The sequence below is a fragment of the Prionailurus viverrinus genome, chromosome X (assembly GCF_022837055.1).
Source record: "Prionailurus viverrinus isolate Anna chromosome X, UM_Priviv_1.0, whole genome shotgun sequence".
Taxonomy (NCBI): Eukaryota; Metazoa; Chordata; class Mammalia; order Carnivora; family Felidae; genus Prionailurus; species Prionailurus viverrinus.
Window position 1 is genome coordinate 115,353,531 of NC_062579.1, and position 27,799 is coordinate 115,381,329.

At 45.0% G+C, this 27,799-nt stretch overlaps 1 protein-coding gene across 6 annotated transcripts in view; it reads left to right on the forward strand.

Moving 5' to 3' along the window:
• AFF2 (ALF transcription elongation factor 2) overlaps positions 1-27,799 on the forward strand; it is a 468,411-nt gene that overhangs the window by 366,639 nt on the left and 73,973 nt on the right. For all 6 annotated transcript variants that reach the window (XR_007149018.1, XR_007149019.1, XM_047844523.1 and 3 more), the window contains one exon: positions 6,655-6,692. Coding sequence is in view for 4 of the 6 variants with exons in the window: in XM_047844523.1 (XP_047700479.1) it covers positions 6,655-6,692 (38 nt within the window). In the remaining 2 variants the exon portion in view is untranslated. The remainder of the gene's footprint in view (positions 1-6,654; positions 6,693-27,799) is intronic.

Consider the following 27,799-nt stretch of genomic DNA (forward strand, 5'->3'; position numbering starts at 1 on the left):
GATGCTGAGGATGCATCATCAGTGTTCACTTCATGGAGGTTGTAGAATACTTTCATATAATGGGGTACCTACTATGCACTAAGAATATCCTTCCCATTTTCCTGCTCACATGTGGTAAGGAGAGAGCCTCTATTAGATAATAGAGGCTCCCACCAAAGAACACATGTCATGTTGTGAGAAGTGTCCCTCTAGCATGAGGGGCAAGAGGGGCAAGAGGGCTCAGGTTGGCAGTGGAGGGGAGAAAATTGAATTTTCAAATCCACCAATATCAGGGGACAATAGTAACTAAGTGCCTTTTCCATTGGTCCTTCTAATGGGGAGAATAAATAACTCAAGCCAATGTTGAGTTGCTCTGCCTGTTGTCTCCACATTTACTCCACTTAGAGAATGATTAATGTCAACAGAAGACTCTTCTGAGTGAAGCATGCTTCTTCACCAAAGACAGTGCATTTTTCATTAAGTTACAAGATAGCAAAAGTTTAGGTATAAACAAAATCGCCAGGTGACAAATGGATCTTGCTAAAGACACTGGAAAAACTCCTACGAACTGCCATGTTAGCAAAATATATATATAAGAACAAATATGACCTGCTACCAGGCTACTGTTCAACTGGTACTAGGCAAGGTCTTGAATGGCAGGGTGGGTGAACTTGATTGATAGTTCACCGAGCAGTAGGAAGCCATGAAGGGCTCTGAGAAAGTCATGGCCAAAGTGGAGCATAAAATAGGGATGGGGCACCTGGGTGGCTCAGTCACTTAAGTGTCTGACTTCGGCTCAGGTTATGATCTCGTGGTTCCTGAGTTCGAGCCTCGTGTCGGGCTCTGCGCTGACAGCTCAGAGCCTGAAGCCTGCTTTGGATTCTGTGCCTCCCTCTCTCTCTCTGCCCCTCCCCTGCTTTCTCTCTGTCTCCCTCTCTCAAAAATAAAAACATTTAAAAAAATTTAAATAGGGGTAAAATAGAGAGACCAGAAGACCAGTGAAGGGGCAGTGGCCATTGTCCAGGTGAGTGGGAAGAGTAAGGAGGGGCACAACCTTCTGCCGAAAAGCAGACTGGGAAATCCACCCCGGCAGTGCCACCCCGGACTCCTCTCTGGGGTGGGAATCGTAGCCCCAGGTGCGCTCGCAGCACGGATCTAGATACACGTATCCTAGAGCTCAGCTTTTCCTCCGGCGCCCTTCCGTGCCCAGAGTAGTGCCCAGGCCTATCCGATTCCGTGGCCATCCGCAACTCATTTATCTGATCAATGTTTATTAAGTGACTGTTAGCTGCAAGATGCAGTTCCCTCCGCCTGGAACAAATTTCCTGCAGGCTCTGCCTGTCAGAATTCTATGGCTGCCCCTTTTCTGTCTAGCACGGGCCTACTTCATACACACATAGAAGTCAGTGAGTTAAATCAAAATGGGAGAAGCCCAGTACTCCAACGATAGGAAACATGTTTTTACTTCCTACAGGTTCCAGGTTCAAACACGTGACGTTTTCCACGTATCCTTCTGTGCACCTCTTCAGAGGGTTAAATGCAATGGGTGGTATTTTCCTAAAGGTTTCAGTCCCTGGATATACAGTCAGAAATTCAGGCAGGCATTCAGGTGTTGCAAAATGCTGAGTGACATTTTCTCCTCTTAATCTGCCATCCTGCCTATGCACGTGAGCCGCCCGCTGAAACCCCAGCCTATAGGATATAATGTGAGCCTCTGGCTGTTTCACTCATTCCAGTGAAGTCTATTTAAATGATATAATTAAGCAACTCCTTTTTATATTTGGGCAAGTGTTCTCAGTATATGTCTCTTTACTTGATTTAACCAATTCTGGAGATACTGATTTTAGACCATCGCAATACCCTAATGATGAGTTCATTTGTTAATAGAGGGGTTTTCTCTTCTGAACGTAGGTGATCGATACAATTTACCAATACATGCCACTAGGTTAAGGTAAGGCCGTGTCTCACAGAATAGCCCTGTGAAGAGTTAAAAAAAAGGGAAAACACAGAAGCACAAAAGCCATGCAATCAATGGTTCTTCTGCCTTGTTTCCATAATGCCCCAATAGACACTTATTTAAAAATTATCTGAAGGATTGACTTTTCACTTTTTTTTTAAATCACAAAATGTGTTGTATAGACCCAGCTTGGATATATCTGCCAGCAGAATGCCAGGAGAAAAACACATAAGCGGGAGAGGCAAAAGCTATAGAGAGAAGTGCTAATAGAATCACGTTGTATGCTTGACTGACAGCATTATTATTGATTAAGGAAAAAAGCAGTACCTGAATACACAGCCTTGGAAAATGAGTCCACTGCTATAATATGTCTAGGCCATCCACGTGCTCACCTTGACAGTCTCAACAAACAGGAACCATACTGCATTGGATCCGTTTTCTGCACACCTGGGGCCAGGGCGAAGGCATTATCATAAGTGTGGCTATCACGGTTCAGGGCATGTTTCTGAAAAGCCCCAAAAGATTCTCTCAGTTAAAATAAATAAATGTAGTATACATGTTTGCTGGACTAGAATAACACCGGGACAGAATTCCCTTACCAGAGGGTTTCTTGAAAGGTAGGTACATCCATCTACGGAGCAAGCGTTCGTAGCACTTTCTCCCTAAAGAAACATGGCGTTACGTATGCCATGGAGGATGGGACTCACCAGACGGCCACGTTCTTTCCTTTCTGCTTTCTGTTTTCTCAGGACAGCTGTAACACTTTCATGGTTCCTATAATTCAGTATGGTCCCTGATTCACTTCGGCTTCGGCGCGGCCGGAGGAGTGTCTGCATCACAGAAAGGCGAGGTCCTTTCTTCATTTGAGGAAGATAGATGTAATGAGTGAGCACCTATGAGCGTGTCCTTTACCCCATCATCCCTCCTGAGGAATCAGTTCATGAACACTCCTGGGATGAGAGACGAGCCTTCTCTCCGGGCGTATAATTCTTCAAGATGCCCTATGACAGAGGGAGGGAGACAGAGACATTTGAGTGTTTGCAGGAGCACTCGTGCCCCCACAGTGCCCCCCGCCCCCCCCCCCCCCGCGTGCCCCCGACGGCGCCTCGGGGGCCCTGACCTCGCTGCCAGCAGCAGCAGCCCCTGAGAAGGTTGAGGGCAGAGGCCCACGTGAAGGTATCGGGCTCTGTCTCCTGCTGGCCTAGGCGTGTCAGGATCTAAACACATCAAAACCTCCCTCGGGGAGGACTTTCCAGATGGGAGCATTCTAGTCCGGAATAACTGCATACGTCTGCTAGCTGCTACCGGGTCACTAAGTCAGCAAGCCCATAAGCTCTCTGGCGGTGCCGGTGTGTGCGCAGAAGCCAGAAAGCAGAGCAGGCTGTTTCTCGAGCACCGTCGTGGATGCGGGCTACTCGCGACCGCCCTTGATCTAGATGGGGCAGGACTGATTATCTTCATTTTTAAAATGAGGAAACTTGGGGCGCCTGGATGGCGCAGTCGGTTAAGCGTCCGACTTCAGCCAGGTCACGATCTCGCGGTTCGTGAGTTCGAGCCCCGCATCAGGCTCTGGGCTGATGGCTCGGAGCCTGGAGCCTGTTTCCGATTCTGTGTCTCCCTCTCTCTCTGCCCCTCCCCCGTTCATGCTCTGTCTCTCTCTGTCCCAAAAATAACAAAAAAAAAAAAAAAAAAAAAAAATGAGGAAACTCAGGCTCAAAAGTGTCCATCACCTTGCTAATGTCATGACAATAGTAAGTGGCAAAGCTGGGGGCGGAACCCAGGTTTCTGGATTTCTTTCTTTTCTTTTTTTAGTATGAAATTTATTGTCAAATTGGTTTCCATACAACACCCAGTGCTTATCCCAACAGGGGCCCTCCTCAATGCCCATCACCCACTTTCCCCTCCTTTCCACCTCTCCCCCCGCCATCGACCCTCAGGTTTCTGGATTTGTAGCTCATCAGTCTTTCTGCCATAGTCCACGGCCTCTCCTCACACCATGGTGGAATATATTTTCTAACGTTTTCATTTATTGTATCATCCTTAGAGTAGAGGTGCCTTAGTGACAAGATGAGTATCATGTTACAGAAACGCGGCACAAAAGAAGTAGAACGTAGGTTTTAGAAAGCGTATAGACATTGCAAATTAAAGCAGCATGAGTGTTAACTATCTAGCCTCCATCTTCCAATCAGTTTAAATTACTTTTAATGTATGTTTTTAAACTCAAAATGATCTGTCATCCCAATGTGCAACCCTCGTAATGTGTGGTGAATTACACGAGATCATTTTGTTTTGATTCCCCTCCTTTTTAAGGGGATCTCCCATTTTGTATTTGGGATTGGTCTTTTCACGTCACGTCGTTTCAGAGCAAGGGATGTTCTCCCTGTGTATTTTGTAGACTACTTCTCAGACCCTAAAGACATAGATATTTTTCCCACAAATAATTCACTTAAGTTTTCTTCAAAGTGTGGGAGCTGAATAATTCTCTGTATCACGCTTGAAACAAAGTCACATCGCAGTGAGCATAAAGGACACACACTGTGAGCTCTGTCTCAGGTCTGACACTCCCTGCGACCGCTCAGCTTGGAGATCAAAGGTGCTGAGCACACAGGAGGGTGACGTGAGCACGTCTGAGCAGAGCGGTTGGCGCTCCGGAATGATCCCGAGTTAATTCCCAAAGGAAAGAGAACCTCTCGGCATAGACATTTTCAATCAATAGCCAAGCAGCCCAGAAAACATTAATTTCAATGAAGTTATTTTCCTATGATGGCTGTATAGAGAGACATAGGTTTCAAAGAAACTGGCCTCGAACACGATTATGTTCCTCCTGATCAGAGAAGAGAAGACATTTTCAAAAACCATGTCACTGAATGAAAGCTAGGTTAAGCAATGTCACTTTGATTTCTCCCTCCCTGTCTTCTGCCAGTGGCCTGCTCATACTATCACTTCCAGCGTGCTTTCAAAGGAAACCACTCGAACAGCATGCTCGTTACTTTATGACATAGCCTTCGTCTTCTTTAAGCACAGACTCATTTGGATTAAAGAGATGGGGCGAAGTGGGTTCGTGTGATTTCCACAATGACACGTCTCCATCCCATTTCCCTACCCCGTTCCGACCCAGCCAGGACTGGGGGACGAAAGGCGGTAGAAAAGGAAGGTGCGGGTGTGCACAGGTGGGTAGACTGGGTCCGGCCCCTGCCCCCTGCCAGCATCCGCCTCTTCCTTTCCGCTTCCTTTCCGGGGCCGTCTCAGGGACAGACCTGCATCTCCGAACTACATGTGAGACGTGACACGGGCCAGCCACACACCTATTGCTTATTTTATCATCTTCACCTGTTACCTCTTGCTCCCGCTTTCTTGCTGCTGTGCCGCCTGCCAGAATTCAACCCCGGGCACACATGGTGAGAAGGTGATTTCTGCCACCGAGAGGCAAATAACCTGCCCACATATTAATGGGTATTTATTTACCTAGCAGCAGAACCCGAGACGTCGTAGGTGAGAAGGACTTGAATTCCCAGCACTAGTCTCTAAACTTGCGAAGCGTTTCACTTCTTTCAAACAAAATCGCTTCGAAGCATGTCGAGCCGTAGTTAGGCGTAGAAGGCTTGCTTTGGGGTATTTCCTCAAGCAGTGGTCACCCCGAACGCCGAGTCCAGCGTTACAAGTAGCTGCCTCTACATCCTGTAGGCCTCACCCAGATACGAAGGTCTCCGGATGGATACTTCTGGAAAGGGTCTGAAGGTCTCAGTGCTCCCCATAGTAAGTGTTCTTTCTATAGTCTGAAAAAGTCTAGGGGAGTACAAGTTTGGTTCTGATTACATAATTATGCTACAGAAGTATGAAAAAAATCATCACTGAAACCCTCCAGGTGCTTAAACAGTTTGATAGACTGTAGCCATTCTGCCATCAGCGCCCCCAGCTGTGTTGCTTAGCAACATTTTAATTCCAGAAGAATCGAAGGAGATGCAATCCCTGTGGAGAGGGAAACAGAAATCTCTAAGAGGGCTGTTGACAGATGATCTGAGTTGTTTCTTCTAATATACTGTGAAGATCACTAGCTCTTTTCATGAATGATAAATGGACTGTACACAGATCAATGGGTTCAGCAATAAACTGGAACCAGGCTCCATGTCTAAGGCGACACAGGCCGAGAGGCCCAGAGATTTCCTCATTTCGATGATTTGGTGTGTGTTTTCTTAAAGGTTCCACGGGAGGACATTGATCCGAGTAGTCGGTCGTCCCTTGGCCTTTTGTGGTGTCTGCTAATAAAAATGATTTTAGAAATGGCTACTTTGGCCTTGCTCTCACCACGCAGGTGCGGCCAGGTGTCAGTAGTCAGGCAGGGTAAACGGGTCCCTGCCACAGATCTAAAAACCTGGGATGGGCCCATGACTGTCCCCCCCCCCCCCCCCCGCCCCTGCCTCTCCATCCGGTGGTAATAACCCAGGCAAGCCCACCCAGCAGGTAAGATTTGAGTGCAGGGTGCGGAGACAGGAATGAGTGTCTGTGTCTGAAAGCTGCACTTGGACAGGTAACCATGTTCCCCGGGAGAGGAAAATTGCTTTCTGTGTCTCCAGTCTGCTTATCGCAAAGCAGCCTGCTTCGGTTAGGTCCTTATGTTTCGGAAGAGCATTTTATATTGCTTATTGTTTGGTAACTAGTTGCAAAGATTATGCCTGCTAATGTTGTCTAATTGCATTTTTTTTTTCTTCTGCTTACAGGCTGTTGAAAAGGCAAAACCTAAGAACAATCCTGTGAAGTAAGTTATTTTTTATTAGTTGGCATTTTTAATTTGAATGGACTCCATGCATGTGAAGAAAAATAAGGTCGTAAAAGAGACCTGGGATTTCAAGTTCGTCTCTGTTTATGACAGTCGACAGACAAAAACAAAACAAGGTGGGGGGGGGGGACCCACCAAAACCCAAAAAGGGCTAGTGGGGACTAGCTTTTATTTTTATTTTATTTTTGCTTGTGGTCCCGATGACTAAGTGCCCCAAGTCGTGCCCAGTTTACATAAATTAATACGTGCCATCCATGAAGAGTTGCCAAATACTATTATAATCCCATTCGAGGCACGGCACTTCAGGCCTTTGGGTTTTGCGCATGCTAAAAAGATTATATATTTAATTGCAAACCTTGGACCTACGACAGAGACTTAAATGGCTAAAAATGTGCCAAGTGATTTCCAGCCACGTGGGGAGCTTCGGCACCTTGGCATCAAGGCCTTGCTACCCTGTTAATGAAAAGCTCATAAAAATATATTTAACTAAAGGTTTTTCTAGCTAACAGAGAGCTATTGCCAAGGCATTTTTATGGGACACTCTTAAATTATAAACAACCAGCGCCGTATTCTTTTAAATATAGTACATCTTGGACATCCTGCCTCTTCCAGAAGGGAGACTTTCAAATTAAGAAGGATGTTTGCCTTGTCATTTGGGTTTGTGACATCTGATTGCACTGTTAATGCATACTAGGCCCACCAGCCATATGGCCTAGGGAAGTCCTGCTCTCCTGTCTGGGTTGTTACAGGCCTCGCAGTATCACGCCTCAAGGAACTCCGCGTTAAATCAGGGTAGCCCTGTCCCGTTGTCGTGGGCACTGAATGCAGAAATGGGGGGAGTGTGTTGATTTTTAATAGTTTCTGGGAGAATGGGTCAACTGATAGCGATGGCAAGACGGCTGCTTTTCCAAGTCACCAGGGTAGTGTTTAGCACACCATTAAATCCAACCTCTAATTAATTTTTCCAAAAGGTTTCGTGTCCTTTTTCAAATTCATTTTTCTTAGGCCACAGAATATTCCTTATCGGCTTTTGTAGCCTCTCGAGGAGCTTCTGTTGTCTGGAGATGTATTGTGCTATAGTCATCTTAGGGGAGTATTTCCAGTAGCTGAGTTTCTGGCTGGTTGTTTGATTGGGGTTGAAATCTTCTCTGCAGCCTGATTTCTTTCCTGTCTATGCCCTGAAGGCTTCTCTACCGCCAGCCTGTGGCGGGATTAGAGGGTGGTGCTAATGAGGCCGAGGCCAGAACTGCTAGTCCCTGGGTGGGCCATTAGCAATCTTCTTTCCCCTAGTCTTATTGCACCCTTCCCTCCAGTCCACCGGTGTGCAGATGTGTGCCCCAGGTCACAAGGGATGGGGCAAGGGCTGGAGGAGGGTAAGCCCAGGCCCTCAGTGGGGCAGACATATCCAAGTTCAAACCCCCCCGATAGGAAGTAAGACCCGGGCTCCATCTTGGCGTGCTCCTTGTAAGGATTCGATTTTACAGATAGTGTGTGTGTGTGTGTGTGTGTGTGTGTGTGTGTATACACAATATATATGCACAATATATATATTATGGGTTCTGGCTAATTCACGGTGAGACTCCATCTAATGTCTAGCACCATAAGTCGTATGGTAAAGAGAAAACGGGAAAAACGGCAGAGCCAGAAGATTAGTGATAGAATATGGAGCTTTTTACGTGTAAATATATTTGAAAATCTGCTTAGTAATAAGCCTCACAATCAACTGGTAGATGCTTAGAATTGTCTTCTAATTAAGTAAGATGCTGTTCTTGGTGTGCCTTTGGGTACCGGGCTACATGCGGGCTCACAACGCCTAGCCCAGCCGCCCAGCCACAACCGCTGGGCACTTGAAGAAGAGAGATATCTTCAAGACCTTAGCTCAGGGACAGAAATTCCAGAGCGTGGGTCATTTACACTGCCTGACAGCATAGCCAAAGCGGAGTTTTTACAGTTTTGTGCGTAGCGGTCCTCTTTCTGGTTCTGATGTCTGGCGGAGAATTTTGGTTACACACAGTGCACTGAGACCTCAAATAGAGTAAGGGTTCAACCCATGTTTTTGTGACTGAATGAGCAGGTCAACACGTTGGACACATCCCAGAAAACAGTCCTTCCGGGAACCTGGCCTGGAGGCTTCAGGAGACGGTTGGCCGTATGCTAACTAGAGTGTCAGACCGGAAGGGGCCGTCTGTTATGACAGATGAAGTCATCCACTACCCCCTTATTTTCGGCTCGCGCCACATATAAAATACTCCCACGTTGCTCTGGTTCATCTGAGCTGCTTTGCCTCTGACCAGTCACTGGCTTGATCTTCTGTGCCAGAATTGACATTTGATGGAGCGCACGATGGAAAGTGTATACATACAGTCTTGCTGGAAAAGTAGAGGTCTGGAGGCATTTACAAATAAAGCATGAACGCACATTGGTGCGCATGATCATATGTGTGATTGGATGTCGTCGTCTGGTGCAGGGTTTGGCAAATGGTTGGGGAAAAGAAATCAAAAGAATATTCCATGACATGTGAAAATTACATGAAATTCAAATTTCAGTGCCTATAAAAAAAGCTATATTGGCACACAGCAGCACTCATTTGTTTCCGTATTGTCTGCGCCTCCTTTTGTGCTACAGTGGCAGAGATTACTTGCGACAGACACCATACAAACCACACAACCAAAGCTGTTTACTACCTGGCCCCTTACAGAAAAAGATTGCTGACCCCTGCCCTCATTGGTCAGGTAGAAAAAGGCACAGGGGCACCTGGGTGGCTCAATCGGTTGAGCGTCCGACTTCCACTCAAGTCATCTCGCGGTTGGTGGGTTTGAGCCCTGCATCAGGTTCTGTGCTGACAGCTCAGAGCCTGGATCCTGGTTTGAATTCTGTGTGTGTGTGTGTGTGTGTGTCTCTCTCTCTCTCTCTCTGCCCCTCCTGTGCTCTCTCTCTCTGTCTCTCCTCCTCTCTCAAAATAAATAAACTTAAAAAAATACAATAAAAGCAGGGGTGCCTAAGTGGCTCAGTCAGTTAAGCGTCCAACTTCGGCTTGGGTCATGATCTCACAGTTCATGGGTTCGAGCCCTGTGTTGGGCTCTGTGCTGACAGCTCAGAGCCTGGAGCCTGCTTCAGATTCTGTGTCTTCCTCTCTCTCTTCCCCTCCCCTGCTTGTGCTCTTTCTCTCTCTGTCGAAAATAAATAAAAATGTTTAAAAATTTTTAAAAATAAAATAAAGAGAAGAAAAAGGCACAGATGTAAGCTTTTCCATGACTGTGCAAGTTAAACTTATCAGCCCCCCTTTTTTTGGCCTTTAAAACATGGAGCAGGTGTTTACTGAGCCCTTTTCACGGGTTCTGGATATCTGGGGATGATGTCCCACCCAATTGTCATTTCTCATTCAGAGCAAAGAGACTGCTCCTAATTTACTATCTTTGAAGTCGTTATGCGTATGAGACCTATTGACAGAGCAGCTATGTGTCAGAAACCGGTGAACACAGAGCTAGAGCATACTGCTATCCTTCCAAGTTGTATGTAGATGGGTATATTGCAAAAGGCACGTGCATGTTCCAAAATTCCATTACTCCCCAAGATCTGATTAAGACTAAGCATACTTTCAATCGCAGTGATGGTAAATGACTCACAATATCCATTTAGTTGGTCTGTTTTCCCCTCCAAGGGTTTGCTTCCTCTTCCCCATTTCTCAAGCACTTGTTCAATTTACTTTTAATGCCTTCATGGTTGTAAGGTTCTTTCAACACCACAGGGGGACCGTGGTACACATTAATTACACTCCATAGAAAGGAGAAATTAAATATATGCTTAGTGAAGGTAAGCCCATAATGTACCTGGATACACTAATGATTCTACCCTGAAACATTACATATTACCTCTGAGGGTAAGAATCAAAATGGAATGTTCTTAAGATCAGTGATCAGGACAAGAGATGCTGGTATATTTCTCAGTCTGCTGGAGCCGTGCCGATATCAAAGCTTGATTAGTATGTTCAAACTGTGGCTCTTTAATGTGTCAGAGAGACTTTCACTTGTATGTTAATGGTCTGCAGCAATTATCTTCAAGCTTTCATTGTGACAACAAGGCCTGAGAGATGTACAGATTTCTTCTACCATATGTGACTTATCACATACATTTTTTTAAAAACACATTTCTGTTATTAAGACATATGTGATAGTACACTTCTGCAAATGTGAATTGCTTTTGGCTAAAAGCCATGCACTAATAAGTTGAGTTGAATCTAACCGAGGTTGACATCTGTTACCAAAAGGAGGGGCGGGGGGTGGAGAGGGAGAGAGAGGGAGAGCGAGCACAGTTGTCAAGCATCACATTCTTCCTTGCTTTTACACTTTAACAACGTTAAACAACGTAGTTGTTGTCTTTCACAAATCAGGATCAGAATCCACTCTGCTTCGGAAATTACAGCTTTATTTACGAGCCAATCCATCTTACAGATACGGTGGTTTCATTATTGAAATTGACAAATAGCCACAAAGATTGTCCTGCCCATGGTGTTTGTGCATTATTCATTTATTCACCCAATGAATATTTATTGAGAATCTACAGCGTTCCGGGAACTGCGATAGATGCTGAGGGAATTAAAAATAAATCTGACACAGGTCTTACCCTCGAGGAGTTTAGAGTCCAGTAGGAGAGATAAAATCGGTTTGTAAAGAACTAAATACAAGATAGAGAGAGATGTTTGTTAAGTAGGAAACAGATAGAGTACAAGGGAAGCTCTAAGGACAGAACGTGCTTCCAGTTAGCACTGGTGGAGAAGGCGGGGGTGGGGGGTGGGGGGTGGGGAGGGACATTTGCACCAGGACTTTAAAGACTTGGTTTGAGCCACTGGTGCTGAGGTGGCAGGCAGTGCAAGGTCAGGTTGGAAACCAAAGCTCAGAAGAAATGGTGACTTAGGGACCTCAGCATTGAGGAGCCCTAACTCGTTACTGTGAAATCATCATTTACTCCCCTATTACTAAACATAAACAATGAGTCCATAGACGTGGGATCCAGTCCTCAATCCAACACTAGCTTATGGTATGGGGTTGTACATGTTCCTTCCTTGCCGCAGACCTCAGCTACATTATTTGTTTGGTTCTTCCACCTCTTGGGGAAAAAAAGCCAAAGCTTGAAATCCTGTTTTATAATTATTTTAGGAAATATTTGATGTTAAGGTTTGATATAGATGCACACAAGCAGGCACACTGTAAAGATCGCATGTATAATACTCCTGTTGACACACACACACACACACACACACACACACACACAGAATGCCATTTCCCATCATTTCTGTCTTGTGTACCCGTGAAATGAGGGACAAGAAGCCACATCATTAGAATCTTAAAGAGATACGTTAGATAGAAGATTGGCGTGGCCCCAAGAATGTTGAGTTGAGTCATTTAAATGACCCCTCGCAACCAGAGGTAATTTTGCAGTTAGAATCCCTATCTCTTAAGACGCTCTCGGACACACGCACATCACCGCTGTGCAGAACATCGCCGGAATCCCCACATCGTCTCAGAATGATGGAGCAATGGATTCTGTACTGTGTTCCACCAAACATCAGTCTTGCGGGGTCTTCTCCTTTGGGAATAAAAGGCTCCAGCACCCTTTCCTGGAGTGCCCTGTGCATTTTTGAGTAATGCAGGCTTGAAGGAGTCCTGCAGAAAGAGGCTTCTTTACCTTTGTCTTAGCCAAGTTTTCCCAAATGTGTTTGGCCAGAGGACAGCCCGACCTGACACAGTGTTTTGTGGAACACAGAACTGGATGCACAGGGCCATGGGAAATAAGATGACCCCACGGGAGTGTGGCTTCCATAGGTAGTTTGAGAAAACCAGGGTCCAATAACTTACGTCCAGTCCCTAATAAGAATATTTGCAATGAGCAGGCTAATTTACAAGTCAGCCATGGAAAGGAAAATGGGGACTATCCTGAGGGGTGGTCCTCAGCGAGGGGAGTGGGAGCTTTGGGTGAGGTCCCTCTGAGTGAGATCTGTGAAGCCAGCAGTCCCCAGTGAGCGTCATAAAGGCCCAGTCATTTCCTGATAGTGAGACACCCAGCCCAGTGCGCTCCCTGTGACACCAGCCAAAGTCTAGGCAGCCTCTAATCGGCTCTGGCCATTTTAAGGGTAGTTAAAGGAAAGAGAGCAATCAAACCTCTGTTTAAATGGCTGCATAAATGGTGCTGTTTATGTTGTCCGGATAGCTAAAATCGGATGCAGAAGGTCTCAGCAGGCATCTGCACAGCCCAAAGTTCTGGCCATCCTCCTTTTCACTTGGTAATGGGACTCGAATCATGGAGGCAATCCCAGATGACTGCCCAGAACCCTGGGGTGCCGGGAATTCTGTCCACTGTGGACCCGCTGCCTCTTTCTCATCACCTCTTAGGACACACACGTTCACTTTCAAATTTGTTGGTGGTTTTGAAAGTCCTACTAGTGAGCGGGGCGCCTGGGTGGCTCAGTCGGTTGAGCGTCCGACTTTGGCTCAGGTCATGATCTCACGGTTCATGAGTTTCAGCCCCGCATCGGGCTCGGTGCTGACAGCTCGGAGCCCGGAGCCTGCTTCAGATTCTGTGTCTCCCTCTCTGTCTGCCCCTCCCCCACTCGTGCTCTGTCTCTCTCAAAAATGAAACATTAAAAAACTTTTTTTAAATAAAAAAAATGTGAAGTCCTACTGGCGCACTTTTTATACCAGTTTGTCTTCTTAGAGTATGGCCTCAAATGTTTCCAATCTTAACGAACCAGCAAGTTTGCTGGCATTCGAACAATTATGCCAACTTCAATTATGGTAACTTTATTTTTTTTTAATTTTTTTTTCAACGTTTATTTATTTTTGGGACAGAGAGAGACAGAGCATGAACGGGGGAGGGGCAGAGAGAGAGGGAGACACAGAATCGGAAACAGGCTCCAGGCTCCGAGCCATCAGCCCAGAGCCTGACGTGGGGCTCGAACTCACGGACCGCGAGATCGTGACCTGGCTGAAGTCGGACGCTTAACCGACTGCGCCACCCAGGTGCCCAAATTATGGTAACTTTATATCGATAAGGAAGAGTTTCTTCAAAACTGCAAGCTCGTTGGTTTGTCTCATTAGCATCTCCGATCTTTTCGAAAGCATCATGAACACCTCTTTTTTTGAGGTGGTGAGTTAACATGCTAACGACCACGATGATGAAATGGAAGTAGAAAGCACCCATTCATTCATGAAGCGACAGCACTCATAAGATACTCCTTTATCCAGTGCTTTATAAAGTACCGGGCAACTTTCTAACCCTGTGCTTCTTAGCATGTGCCGCTTAGAAGAGAACAGACAACTCTTTCATCCGTTCACCCAGCCCAGCCCACTTTGGGGTGCATACGATTTCCAGCTACAATTTTATTTTAACATCAGTGTTCGGCAGTCTTTCAGAAAGCTGCTGAAAACTCAGAAGCACGTAGCCGATCTGCTAGAAAGTCAGGCAAGCCATGCATGTGCGTCCTTTGGACAAACATGAACTGTTCCAGGCTCGGTCGATGGGGAGAGGAGTAAGGTAGAGTGTCTGCCCTGAAGGTCCTCACTCTCCTAAGGAAATGGCCGCCTCGATGCCCTGCAGAATAGACAGGCTCTGTGAGGAAAGCAGAGGAAAGTGTGTGCAGCATCTCACGAGGCCCAGAGGAAGAAGCGAGCACCTGCTCGGTGTGGGCTCACCCTCGCTCCACAGGAGTCCCCGGGTGAACCGTGTAGGGAGAGCCACTCAAGAGAGCCGGACAGCACTCGCAAACGGCATGGCGAGAAGAAAGCAGAGATTGTGTTGTGAGCCGTGTCTGGGAGGTTGAGGCAGCCAAGGAGAGGGGGCACTTTTCTAGATGGAAGGTGATGATACCATGTTTGTGACTCGCAGGAGAGCAAAGAAGGGACACATGCCGGGACACAGCCAGAGATTCGGGCCCCGCTTTTGACATTAAGAGGAGAGCAGTGCAGTGTGGACAAAACTAAGAAAATGCCAAAAAAGGATTCTTTTGTTCTAGAAAGTTAAAGGTTAGAGTTAGGGAAGGATTAGAAACCTTTTTTAAACTGTTTGCAGAGGAATAGATCTATCAAATCCTTCCTGATTAGATCTGGCTAATCCTTTTCGGCAGACTTTTATGTCAATCTCCACGCACGCAGGGTTCCTCTAAGCATTGGGCTGCTCCCTTGTGGCTTTATCGACCCTTGATTGTTTCTTACATTTTTAAAAACTGTGCTTTCATATGGTTCCTTTCACATTATTCAAACGTCTAGTATTTTGGGCATGGCACATAACATTATTATTCTAGCTTCATTTTCTGAATTCATTGCACAGACATAAAAATTCTTTCTGAATGTATTTTTATCAGCCACAGACGTAAGCACAGTAGGGCTATTTTGATTTCTAGGGAAACGAGGCATGCCCCCATGGTAACTACACACAGGACTCCAAACAGTAAATCAGCCCTCCATCGACCACAAAATATGTTCAAAGTCAGGAGCCTGGGGTCATGAGTTATTATTTAGTTGACTGAAATAGGAAGCATAGAGTTTCTGCTTTTATTAAAGCTTTTGTCTAAACCAAAAGCAGTTATCCAGAGAACCAACATTAAAAAAAAAAAAAAAAAAGGTAAACCATTCTTCCACAGGGAAGTGTTTCCATTTGTAGAATTTACAGCACGGGGATAGATTACATGTCATTAGAACCCAGAACCCAGTTTCTGTATACACACGCATTTATGTACTCTGTGCCTCAGTATCCCCTCCTGCCCCGTGGTGATTTACATCCAAGATGGAGTTGGTGGTGATAGGCAGACAGAGCAGCCGTAACTATAGAAGTTCTGAAATCTCTTCCTTGGTGTCCCTTTCTCTGTCCTCATCACCCCCTAATATCTGACTGCTTTCCTTCCTCCAAGACCATATCCCCACATGTGCGTGCCACGTCGTTGGGGAAAATATTTCAGAAAAGCCTTGTGGCTTTTTCTATTTTTTTTGTTTTAGCAGCTTCAGGGAGTTTATGACTGCACACCTCCACGGAATCCCTGAAGCTCACCGTGCATCATCAAACCCCGCAGTGTGAGCTACCAGGAGTCTGCTAATAATAACACCTACACTGGAAACACCCCTTATTCATCTCCCTTCCACTCAGTAGAGATGCAGATTGCTACACTGGCTAAGTGAAAGTTTTACTTGCCTCAAGCTGTGATGCGACAAATTAGACACGCTAGCAAACCTGCTTGAAAGATAGGTGTGGGGGCGCCCGGGTGGCTCAGTCGGTCGGGCTTCCGTCTTTGGCTCAGGCCATGATCTCACTGTTCGTGAGCTCGAGCCCCGCGTCGGGCTGTGCACTGACCGCTCAGATCAGAGCCTGGCGCCTGCTGCGGATTCTCTGTCTCCCTCGCTCTCTGCCCCTCCGCTGCCCACACTCTGTCTCTCTCACAAAAATAAATAAAACCTTAAAAAAAATTAACAAAAAAGATAGGTGTGGATGTGTGTATATGCCCTCTACACATATATATGTACACTCGCTCACATATAACTGAAACCCCACCTATTGCCAAAAATGGATTTGACGCGATTGAAACAAGATTGTAGGGGAGGGTGCTTAAAGGAAACGGGAGACCCTGCTGTTTCCTAGCACCGTAGAAGCATCTGTTTACATACGCGTAGCAACTAGAAAAATGCTGTGTGGTTTTGAATCCACCCAGGTGAAGGCTGCCGGACCATGACAGAACTAAGCACGGCCAGGCCCTTCTGCAGGGACGCCATTGGGGCACAAAGCCTGTTGGGAGATCCCCTTGGAGAATGCCATCACACGCGTGGGAGGTTCTTCCGCTGGTGCTTAGTGACAGGTGCTAAATCTTTGAAAGTGGGTTTCACTTTTGTAAACTAGCCAGGACGGTGACTCAGAGCCATGGACGTTGAAAAAGTAGCCAGCGAAGGAAATGCACGCGGATATTGGGTCAAAACGATAGTGATGTTCCCTTGTGGATAGTGAATGCTCCAAGAGGAATGTTAAAGGCTTTGTGCAAGAGCGACACCATTGGACAACCACCCTGTGCAAAAGAGCAGTTCCTCCCACCCGTACCTTCACCATCCCCTTTAGGCTCCTTCGTTGTCCACTTTAGCAGTTACCATCGTACTGTATGTGTCTGTCTGTTAGATCCATCCATCTCATGGTCATTTCTCTGTGTTTTGGACAATTACTGAACTCGTTATTGGCCCTCATGTGGGTTACTAACTCTGTACTCCATACTGGTTTTAACTCCAAGGCATTTTAAAGTTAGTTTTACTGTCTTTATAGCACTAGAGTTTCACCTCACGGATGATTCATTCTCCTGGTCTATACCCAGCTGCCGACCGCAGGACATAGCCCCATTCTTGATCGTGAAGGGAAGGCACAGGGGCAAAGGTGTCAGCTGCACTTGATGTCATTAAGCATTTTCGAGAATGACAGAAGGCACAAGGAAGGCTGTCTCCTCTTTTTGAAAGGCCATCCTGACGCTCAGAAATTAGCAGGATGGGGCACACAGCAGCCAGTGCCAAAACACACACACACTGGTCCTCTTCCTCAGAGCTGGGAAGGCTGAGAAGCGCCTTCCCCACGGGCCCATAGTCCCAGCAGTTGTTGGATGGCTCCACCGGAACTTTGGCAGATCCCTCACTTTATATCAATGTGTATGAAAGAAACCAAAACAAGAGCATGTTTCAGGAAATAATACCACCACAAGATTACTTTTGCCTCATACAGCATCTCCTAGAATGGAATGGCCTGATCTCCTCCCTCGGGGATTGCTCTCACGCTCGCAGTAATCGAGGCTGATGTTATTGGCAAATCACCTCTGGATGAGGAACACGCTCCAGAGGAAACTTTGTGTGGGACGAACTGTTTTCTGGTGCCAGTGGCATGTTCGCCAGGCCCGTGCTGTGCAAGTTCCCAATCTTTCTGCTCATTCAGGCAGCACATTCATTAGCAGCCCTTCAGGCAGTGTCGAATAAGTGGACATATTAGGGAAATTTACTTTGAATTGTTTTGGAGACTTACTGGCTAACAGGTCAGTAATCAAAGTGTAGCTTTTAACATGCACATTAAATAGTTTACTGGTAGTGGCAGGACTCACTATCGTTTGTACTTCAAATGCTTGCCATAAAACCATTTTGCATGGGGTCCCTGGGTGGCTTAGTCGGTTGAGCATCTGACTTTGGCTCAGGTCATGATCTCTTGGTTTGTGAGTTCGAGCCCTGCCTTGGGCTTTGCACTGACAGCACAGAGCCTGCTTCGGATCCTCTGTCTCCCTCTTTCTCCACCCCTCCCCGGCTCTCTTTCTGTCTCAAAATAAATAAACAGTAAAAACAAAAAAACAAAAACCATTTTGCCTAATGATTTAAGTCCTCAAAGATCCTGGGTCGACAACAGGGCAGAATTAGGGAGGGCAGGATAAGGGGAGAGAGGATGGTGATACCGGGTATTGAGGCTGTCATACTACTACCTTTGTAGGCATGGCTCACCTAGCAATCATTTCCTGCTTGTTGCCTTTGTTAACTATGAAAAGAATCCAGAGTTATGTTGACGGCAGAGTGTAGCACAACTAACCAGAAGATCCCAATTCGGAAATGTACCCCAGCTCTCAAACCCCTCCCCCCAGTGGAAATTGAGAATATTACAAACAGAATATGTTGAGCCTCTAGGATGCAAGAAGGGAAGGAGGAAACTGGAAGAAGGAAACTGGAAGGAGGAAACTGGAAGAAAGGAAGGAGGAGAAGCCACACGTCAGGGGACTCTGGTAACCTTGGGGTGACATTGACTCTGAAGAGCTGGAGGAAAGGTACTTAAAAGCTGATTTGATTCATGAAGACAGAAGAGTTGAGTCGGGGGTGGGGGGAGCCAGAAAGAATGGTTTTATGCGCAAGAGAGGGAAACAGCGGAGGGGGAGCTCCTCAAAGTGTATGCCACGTCTTAGCCCTCCAGTTTCTCAGGCGAAACTGACAACAGGCAGGAGAGAGATGATTCCCCCTGTTGTGTTCCTGTGAAGAGTCTCAGTGCTTAGGCCAGTCATCAGAGCACGAGAAAACTCGATCAGGGATGATGTGCCTAATGCCTGCTGCTGGGTTTGAGATAGTTCAGACACGAAGCGTAGAAGCCAAAATGCTGGCCTGGGCTGACTGGTTGGCACCCTTCTTTTATGAGTTTTGTGCCCAGATTATTACTATTATTTACTTTAACCAAGAGAGGGAAAGTAGAACAATTCCCATGATCCAACAGTCACACAAAGCTTTTTAAGTACTGATGTAAGTGGCATAAGGCTTAATACTTGGGTTCCCAGCAATCAAGAAACAACCTTGTGCAATATCACCAGAGCTCGGTTCCCCAGTGGGCATAACAGAGATGATTAGATATATTGAGTTCTTTGTTTCATTCAAAGAACACAGAATCTCATACACGTTGGTGTTAGCTTCCCTTCACTTCATTTCAATTTTCAATAACCAGGGTCATCACATGTAACCGTTGCTTCGTAATGAAACTTCATGTCGAATTGGATTTGTCTTTTAGGTGAAAGTATATTGTGAAACCTTCTGAAATCGGATGTTTAAAATAATTTTTACTGCCACAGAAATCATAAATATACCTCATATTCTGAACGACAATAATGTGGCCAGTGAATGATAAAAACAAAATCTCTGAAAAAAAATGTTATATTTCTGCTTTTGATATTTGACAAGCCTGGGGAAAGAAGTGCCCTGGTTAATCAAAATGATTTGGTTAACAGAACTATCAAATGTAGAGAGAATGATTTTTAAGGAATTAGAAGAGCGTGAGTACCCTTGGCAAGAAACAATGCGAGCTATAATCTAATCCTTCTTCAGTGGCTCAGCCACCACCAGTTGATTAACCAGAGCATGCACTTACCAACAGGAAGCACATAGAACTTTTGAATAACCAAGGCTCCTGTGCAAATAGCATGATGAGAACCATTCATAGTGTCCTCGTATAAAAAAGACCAGCGATAACAAGCATTGGCAAAGGCGTGGAGAAAAGGGAACCCTTGTGCGCTGTTGTTGACAGTGTAAATTAGTGCGGACACTGTGAAAAACAGTACGGAGCTTTCTCAGAAAATTAAAAATAGAACTTACCAGGGGACGCCTGGGTGGCTCAGCCGGTTAAGCGTCCGACTCTTGATTTTGGCTCAGGTCGTGATCTCATGGTTCCTGAGATCGAGCCCGGCACTGGGCTCTGTGCTGACAGCACGGAGCCTGATTGGGATTTACTCTCTCTCCCTCTCGCTCGACCCCTTCCTCACTTGCACGCGTGCATGCATGTGGGTGCATGGGTGCTCTCTCTCAAAATAAATATATAAACATTTAAAAAAATAGAACTATCGTGCATTCCAGCAATCCCACTTCTGGAAATACATTTGAAAGAAATGAAATCATGATCTCAAAGAGAGAGTTGCACCCCCATGTTCATTGCAGCATGATTCATGACAGCCAAGACATGGGATGAATGAGTAAAGAAAATGTGATATATAATAGAATATTATTCATCCAAACACACACACACACACACACACACACAAACAAAAATGGAAGGGAATTCTGCCATCTGCAGCAACATGGATGAGCCTTGAGGTGATTATACTAAAGTGAAGTAAGATGGACAGAGAAATTCAAATACTGTGTGATTTCACTTATGTATTTGGAATCTAATAAAACTAGAACTCATAGAGACAGAGTAGATTGGTAGCTACCAGGGGAGGGAGCATGGGGGAGATGGATGAGGGTGGTTGAAGGGTACAAACCTCCAGTTGTAAGATGAGTTAAGTTCTGAGGACCTAATGCACAGCATGGTGACGGTCCTTAACAATGCTGTATTGTATACGTGACAGGTGCTGAGAGAGTGGGTCTTAAAAGTTCTCACCACACACACACACACACACACACACACACACACACACACGGTAGCTATGTGAGGTGACAGTTGTATTCACCGAACTTACTTTAGCAATCATTTTTTGCAATATAGTCTATCAAATTATCATGTCATGTGCCTCAAGCTTACACAACATCGTATGTCCATTATATCTCGATAAAGATGGGGAAAAAATTTCCCGGTGCCTAGATGTGGTCATGCCCAGTCGGATTCCTCGGAGTATCCAGTTATGTTCCTGGATTTAGCAGTTTTCCCAGGAAAACTGTAGTCAGTGTCACAGTGATGTGAAAAGCATTGTGGTGGTATCTGTACAAATTCTCTGATGTCCAGATAAGTCAGGGGTCACCCACACAGTTTATCTTCTCATTCGCAAACATGAAAACAATTAGGGGGATTTTCTGATACATTGTCCAGAGCAGAGCTGCCCCACAACTTTTTAGTGGCACAGGTAACAGAAATGCAGAGATACCGATCCTTGTAAACCTCATGTTCATTTTCTTTAAGGTTTAGCTTCACGGTGATGATTCCCTCTTCCTTCTACTAATTTGATGGTCTAAGTTAGCTTTTCCCAAAGTGTGACCCATGGAGAGTGTTTTGAAAGATGTTAATAGGTGTTATTCAGGAGACAAAACAGACAGTGTATGTGGGTGGGTGTGTTTGGTGGAGATTGGTCAACTAAGTATTGGGAAATGCTGGATTAAAAGGGTTTTCTTCTAAGTTGCATTTTGAGCCCTTAATGCATCTCTAAGAGGGAGAAATATAGTTTAATGCAGTGTTTGGCCGGCTTGTTTGACCTAGAAAGCTTTTGTCTGTGGAATATCAGTCTACTGTGAGATATGCTGCAGTAACTAAAGCTGGGTTGCATTAATGGTGTCAACTCATGAGTGAGTTAAGCAAACTGATCCTCATTTGAGGGTACCTCCCCCAAGCTAGAAACAGAAGTTTCTTTAGCCAACCTACTGTTGGTGTACAGAGCCACTGGGGCACAACCTGGAAGGTTCACCAGCCTGCCAAGGGGGCCGCTAAAGGGGCCACTAGTCTGAATCAACAGACAGTCGTCCTGAGCAGAGTCTTCCAGCCACAGCCACACTGTGAGCAGGTAAAAGTGAACTGGAAAAGTGGAGTTCTGGTCTCAAGAATTAGATGAACATGAATACCCGTGTTGTCTAGATCAGCATCCCATGTGATGTCTATCCCTCTCTTAAAACTTTCTTCACTGTAGACATATAAAGTGGAGCTTTTCGGATGATAGCACAATTTCTTAAAATAGCTATTTTGAGATATGATTCACGAAACATACAGTTTGCTGATTTAAAGTGTATAATTCAGTGGATTTTAGTATATTCACAGATTTGTGCAGCAATCACCACAATCAATTTTAGAACATTTTCATCACCCCCAAGGGAAACCCTGTGCCCATTAAGCTGTCACTCCCCGCTGTGTTGCTCCACACAGCACTTACCACTCTGTATCTATGGATTTGTCTATTCTGGACATTTCATCTGAATGGAATCATACAACATGTGGTCTTATGTGCCTGCTTCCCTCACTTAGCATGATGGTTTCAAGGTTCGTCCAGGTTGTGGCACGAATCGGTACTTCATTCCTCCTTATGGCTGAATAATACTAGTCCATCTTCTGGATAGACCACATCATGTTTGTCCATTCCCCCACTGATGGGCATTTGGGTTGTTTTCACCTTTTGGCTCTTGCAAATAGTGTTGCTGTGAACACACATGCACAGGTTTTTGTGTGAACATGCTTTCAGCTCTTTTAGGTCTATGCCTAGGAGTGGAATTGCTGGGTCCTCTGATAACTCTGGGTTCAGCCTTTTGAGAATCTGCCAAACTGTTTTCTAGAGTCACTGCTCCATTTGCATTCTCATCAGCAGTACATGAGGCTTCCAGTTTTTTGGATGACATCACCCACACCTGTCATTGTCTGTGTTTTGATTATTGCCATCCTAGTAGGTATGAAGGGAGAACTCACTGTAGTTTTCATCTGCATTTACCTGATGACTAATGATGTTAGGCGTCTTTTTGTGGACTTACTGGCCAATTTTATGTCTTCGGAGAAATATCTATTCAGATCCTGTGTCTTTTTATTCTTTATTTGTAGTAATTCTTTATATATGCTAGCTACAAGTCCCTTATCAGATTTTTGATTTGCAAAAATTTGCTCCTATTCTGTGGATTGCCATGTCACTTTCTTGATGATGTATTTTGAGGCACAACAGTCTGTAATTTTGATGAAATCCAATGTCCCTATTTTTTTCTTTTGTTCCTTGTGCTTTAGTTGTCATATCATGAAGGTCCACACCTTCCAAGGGTTTTAGTTCTTAGGTCTTAGTTTTAGGTTTTTGATCCATTTTAAGTTGACTTTTATGTATAGTCCGAGGTGAAGGACCGAAGACCGTCGTCCTTTTGCGTGTACAAATCCAGTCGTCCAGGCATCATTTGCTGAAAAGACTATTATTCTTTCCCTGTTGAAATGGCTTGATGCCATTGATCTATATATCTGTCCTTATTTTCATACCATGCTGTCTTGGTTACTATAGCTTTGTAGTAGGTTTAGAAATTAGCAAGTTTGATTCCTCCAACTTTGTTCTTTTTCAAGATTGCTTTGGCTATTCTGGGTCCCAATTACACATTTTTAAGCTTCACTCTACTTGTATAGGCACCGCCTCCTAGTTTAGAAGGCGGCCGTTGAGCCACTATTTGAACTTAGCACATAGGACGCGAAGACAAAAACCCTTAGCTCAATATGGAAGTGGATATTTCCAATTGTGAATTCAAAAGCCAGAAGAGAATGAGACTGGGAATTAGGCCTCAAGTCTATTCCGTAGTCTCTGAACCAGGATGGAATCCAGGTTCTCTCCAAATCTGTGTGTCTACACTCGTGAATCACCGTGATTTCAATTTTTCGTTGTGCTGGAGACGGTGATTCCCCAGAGCCTCCGTTGTGGGTGAGACGCACTAGTTGACTCTAACTAGGAGATGTCACCAGGAAAATAGGAAAACCTTCCCTTTTTTACATTCCAAATATATAGTGAGGAAGAATTTAACAGCATTTTAAGTATATTGAAGGTATTGCAACAAAAGTAAATGACAGCTTGATGTTTAATGCTTAGAATAAAATGACTACATCGTGTGGCTCCTTCTCAAAAGCATCCAACATCTTATGGATTGGTAAGCTGGTGTTAAGTATGAATGGTCTTCTTCAATTCTGTAAACCGATTCATTCTACTTACAAAACAGGGGGGCGGTGTGGGTATTGTATCAAATATCCAAGGCTTCCCCGTCCATGTTCTTCCTTCTTGGCAGTTTTCCGTAATTTTATGAAATATTTTAATGTGACAAAGTCACTTCAATTACACAGTCATTATAAGTTTTGCCAAGGTTGAGTATGGATCGTTTTGTGTTCATTAGAGCACAAAATTAGAATTTTCATTGCTGCAACTGTAAACACTGTTTGGCTCAAAGGAATCAAACATTTTCTCATAAAATCTTGGATAAGTGATAATGGGCATTTTTACTATTTTTCAGCATGTTTTAATTTTTTGAAACTATTTTCTGCTTTCCCTCTTTGGGTCTATTTCAGGAAGTTGAATAAGTGATTCCCCCCACCCCACCCCACCCCACCCCTCTCGCCGACTTGAACTAGCAGGCACAGAGAGAACAGTCCCCAGAGTCAGGAGAAAGAGAATAAATTATTTCTTTAATTTTCTCAGCTTTAGTTGGCCCGAAGTCTGGCAGTTAGACCTGAGTAAGTCTGGCAAAACCATCTGGCACACCTACATCTGTTCTCACATTTGCCAATCAGGATTTATCAAAAACCAATGGCTCAAAAACGTGAAGCTCTTAAGAGGTGCTAATTTGTGGCTAAACAGTAATTCAAATGCTATATACCATTTGGTCCTCATGGAGTGTAGTTTTGGTTTTGGGGAATTTAGTGAACCTGTTTCATCTTCCTCTCTTATGTTCTCTGGAAAAAGAAGAAAGAAGAAATGGAAAGCAGTTCGTATCTAAGAACCTTCTTTTCCTCCCTTTGATCCCTTCTGATACTGGAAGGGCTGCCGACAGGGTTTAGATACCTTGGTACCATTTATTAATGGGCAGTCAGACATTCCTGCTCTCTTCAGTTATGAGGATGTTCTCAGTAAAACACCAACACTTGATTCTAAATCATTGCCCACTTACCATCTCTGTTCTCCAACCTTCTGCCTGCCACTCAAAGTCAGTCATCTGTGAAGAACCCTCCCCTCCCTTTCCCTCCCCACCAGCAAAGGGGAGAGGGCATTCATTATTCATTACCATGCTTCCTCTTGGCCAAGGTGTATTCTCTTGCTTCAAACTCAGAACAGCTCACTGGCTTGCGGGGATCCAACAGCCACGGGCGGAGGAACAAGTTTATTATGGAAAGCACATGACTCTGCCAGATTTCACTGACAGATTTTGAAGCCGGAGCAAGGAATTGGCTGGCACTCTTCGTGCATTAATGTCCTTTGGCCCTCAACGTGCTCATTGTTACACAGGTGCACCTTATAAAGCACATAGACATTTCTAAGCTAATGAAATAAATAACGCCATTCACATACCAACAACTATGAGGAGTTGATGCCCCCAAAACAAATCTCTACCACAACAGCCCATGTGTAATAGACTAAATTATAGTTTGATACAATGATAGATTGTTTTGATCAGACCTTGTAGATTCGGGGATCGAGTGGTTTACTTTTGTACCTTGTACGCCTGTATGCCTGGCACAAGGCGTTTTGTCCCTGAGTTACCAAAAGCACTTGTCAAAAGGTGGTTTCCCCAGTAAATAGATGACTCTCAAGGTCAGTTTTACGATGTGCCATCTAAGTGCATGAATATTAAACTCTACTACTGTTTGCTGAAATTTGGAAACTGAAACACAGCAAACCATGTCTAACTTTCTAGTAAGGAAAAATAAAGCATGTGTGACAGATCAAATATGGGCATGTGTTAAAAGTCGCAGTGTGCATTAGCAGAGTTGAACAGGGTCCCACAGATAGAGCATAGGGAATCGAAAAATACGTCAACTCCTAGGAAAACACACGATTATTTGTTTTGTAGGATGTATATAGCCTTTGCCTGGAAGGGTTTTATTCTCTGCCGGGAAACGTGCAGTGTACCGAATGCTCCCCCTCACAGGCTCCCAAATCACTTTTGAAATCCAACCCAAAGCTTATCTGACTACACGGTTTATGGGGCCGGTGAGTATCTAGACCTTAGAAGGAGGAGGACTTTGTTACAGAAAAGGGAGGTTAGGGGTGATTTGTCTGGGCTGTCTTTTTTGGGAAAAGTGGAATATGTCAAAAGGGAGCCCCAGCTTAGACTTTGGCGATTGCCAGAAGCTAACGGGGCCGAATTATATTTAAGACTTCAGCTCTGTTACCGTAGATGTAATAACATTAGAAACGACCCCCATATTTCAGAGTTTTCATGGACATAATTAATGACCAACAAGCGTGATTAAACCCACCAGCTAATAAAAAGAGAACAGTGAGAGTTGTAACAAAAACAAAAACAAAACCTTCGTGTGTGTGTGTGTGTGTGTGTGTGTGTTGTGTGTATGTACTTTTTTAAAAGTTTTTATTTATTTATTTTGAGAGAGACTGAGTATGAGCAGGGAAGGAGCAAGGAGAGAGGGAGAGAGAGAGAGTCAGGAGCAGGCTCCGCACTGTCAGCGTGGAGCCCATTGTGGGGCTCAATCCCACAAACCACGAAATCATGACCTGAGCTGAAATCAAGAGTCAGCCCTTAACCGACTGAGCCACTCAGGCGCCCCGTGTGTGTGTACTTCTAGCAAACATCAATTTTCTGTCACTGAAGGCAAACCTGTTTAGCTTGAGGGTTCGTACCTGTACCTCATGCTTTCCATCTAGATGAACAGTGCTTGATTTTTATGGGGTTTTGAAAATGGAGACAACTTGGACAGCTACTCCATCTTCCAGGGAAAGCATTCGGTAGGATTTGATGCACTTGAATGGAAATGTGATGAACCTCTTGTCTGCGAGACACTGAAGGCGATGCCAAAGTGGGGATGCCAACACCCGCCCCCAGGGCATTGGACTTTAGTTGTGGGGTGTGGGGGTAGCTCAGATACACAGATGCTGCCACTTCCAGATAGATGCCAACCTAAGCGTGATACAGGATAGTTTTTTTTAATGTTAGAATCAAGCCAAGCCCCCCTCCCCCCCCCCCACCCCGACACACACACGCAGACAAATCCTGCTGGCTCCAGCAGCCTTTGGGTAATGTGAGTGTATGCAGCTTCTGCTGAGGTCTAACCGCTGTGTCCTTCGTCTGTGTCAGATTTTGCCAAGAGGGTCTTCAGAGGCTGAATGTCACCAAACAACGCAGCCGGATCAACTCCAGAAGTGACACACCCCCAAATCTAACCACTGCGTAGACAGTGAAAAAGTAGATCCGCATGGCATCGGATTGAATGATTTTAACAATTTGCTTTCAAAAGCAGCTGTCTGCTTGGCCTCTGTTTCCCCCTGACTCGAATGAAAGAGGAAACCGCATGAACTCTGAGGCTCTAGGTAACTCTGGTCCTGCCTAAAATGCAAATCCTTTCTATTAATTTGTACCTTCCTGTCATTATGCAGGTGTAGAGAGAAATCTGAGGGTATCTAATTGTCTTATCCCACATTTAAAAAAAAGTTTTAATGTTTATTTTATTATTTTTGAGAGAGACAGAGAGTGTGAGCGGGGGTGGGGCAGAGAGCTAGAGGGAGACCCAGAATCCAAAACAGGCTCCAGGCTCTGAGCTGTCAGCCCAGAGCCCGATGCGGGCCTCAAACCCACAAACCGTGATATCATGACCTGAGCCAAAGTCAGACGTTCAACCGACTGAGCCACCCAGGTGCCCCATATCCCAAATTTTAAAGATATCTTCATAAAGACACATTGTTATCATCTCTGTTTAGAGAAAATTAGAAAAGAATAGAAAAATAACTTGAGCTTTTTAACCAATTTACACAGAGACAGTGCATAGCACACAGTAGGCATTTAATATGTGTTTAGATGAATGGATGCAAGAAATACCGAAGGCAACCTCAGCCTTTGGAACAGCATCTCCGCCGCGTGTCACACATGCACACTTGTCCCAAGGAATGCAAGGAGGTCACTTCCGTAGCA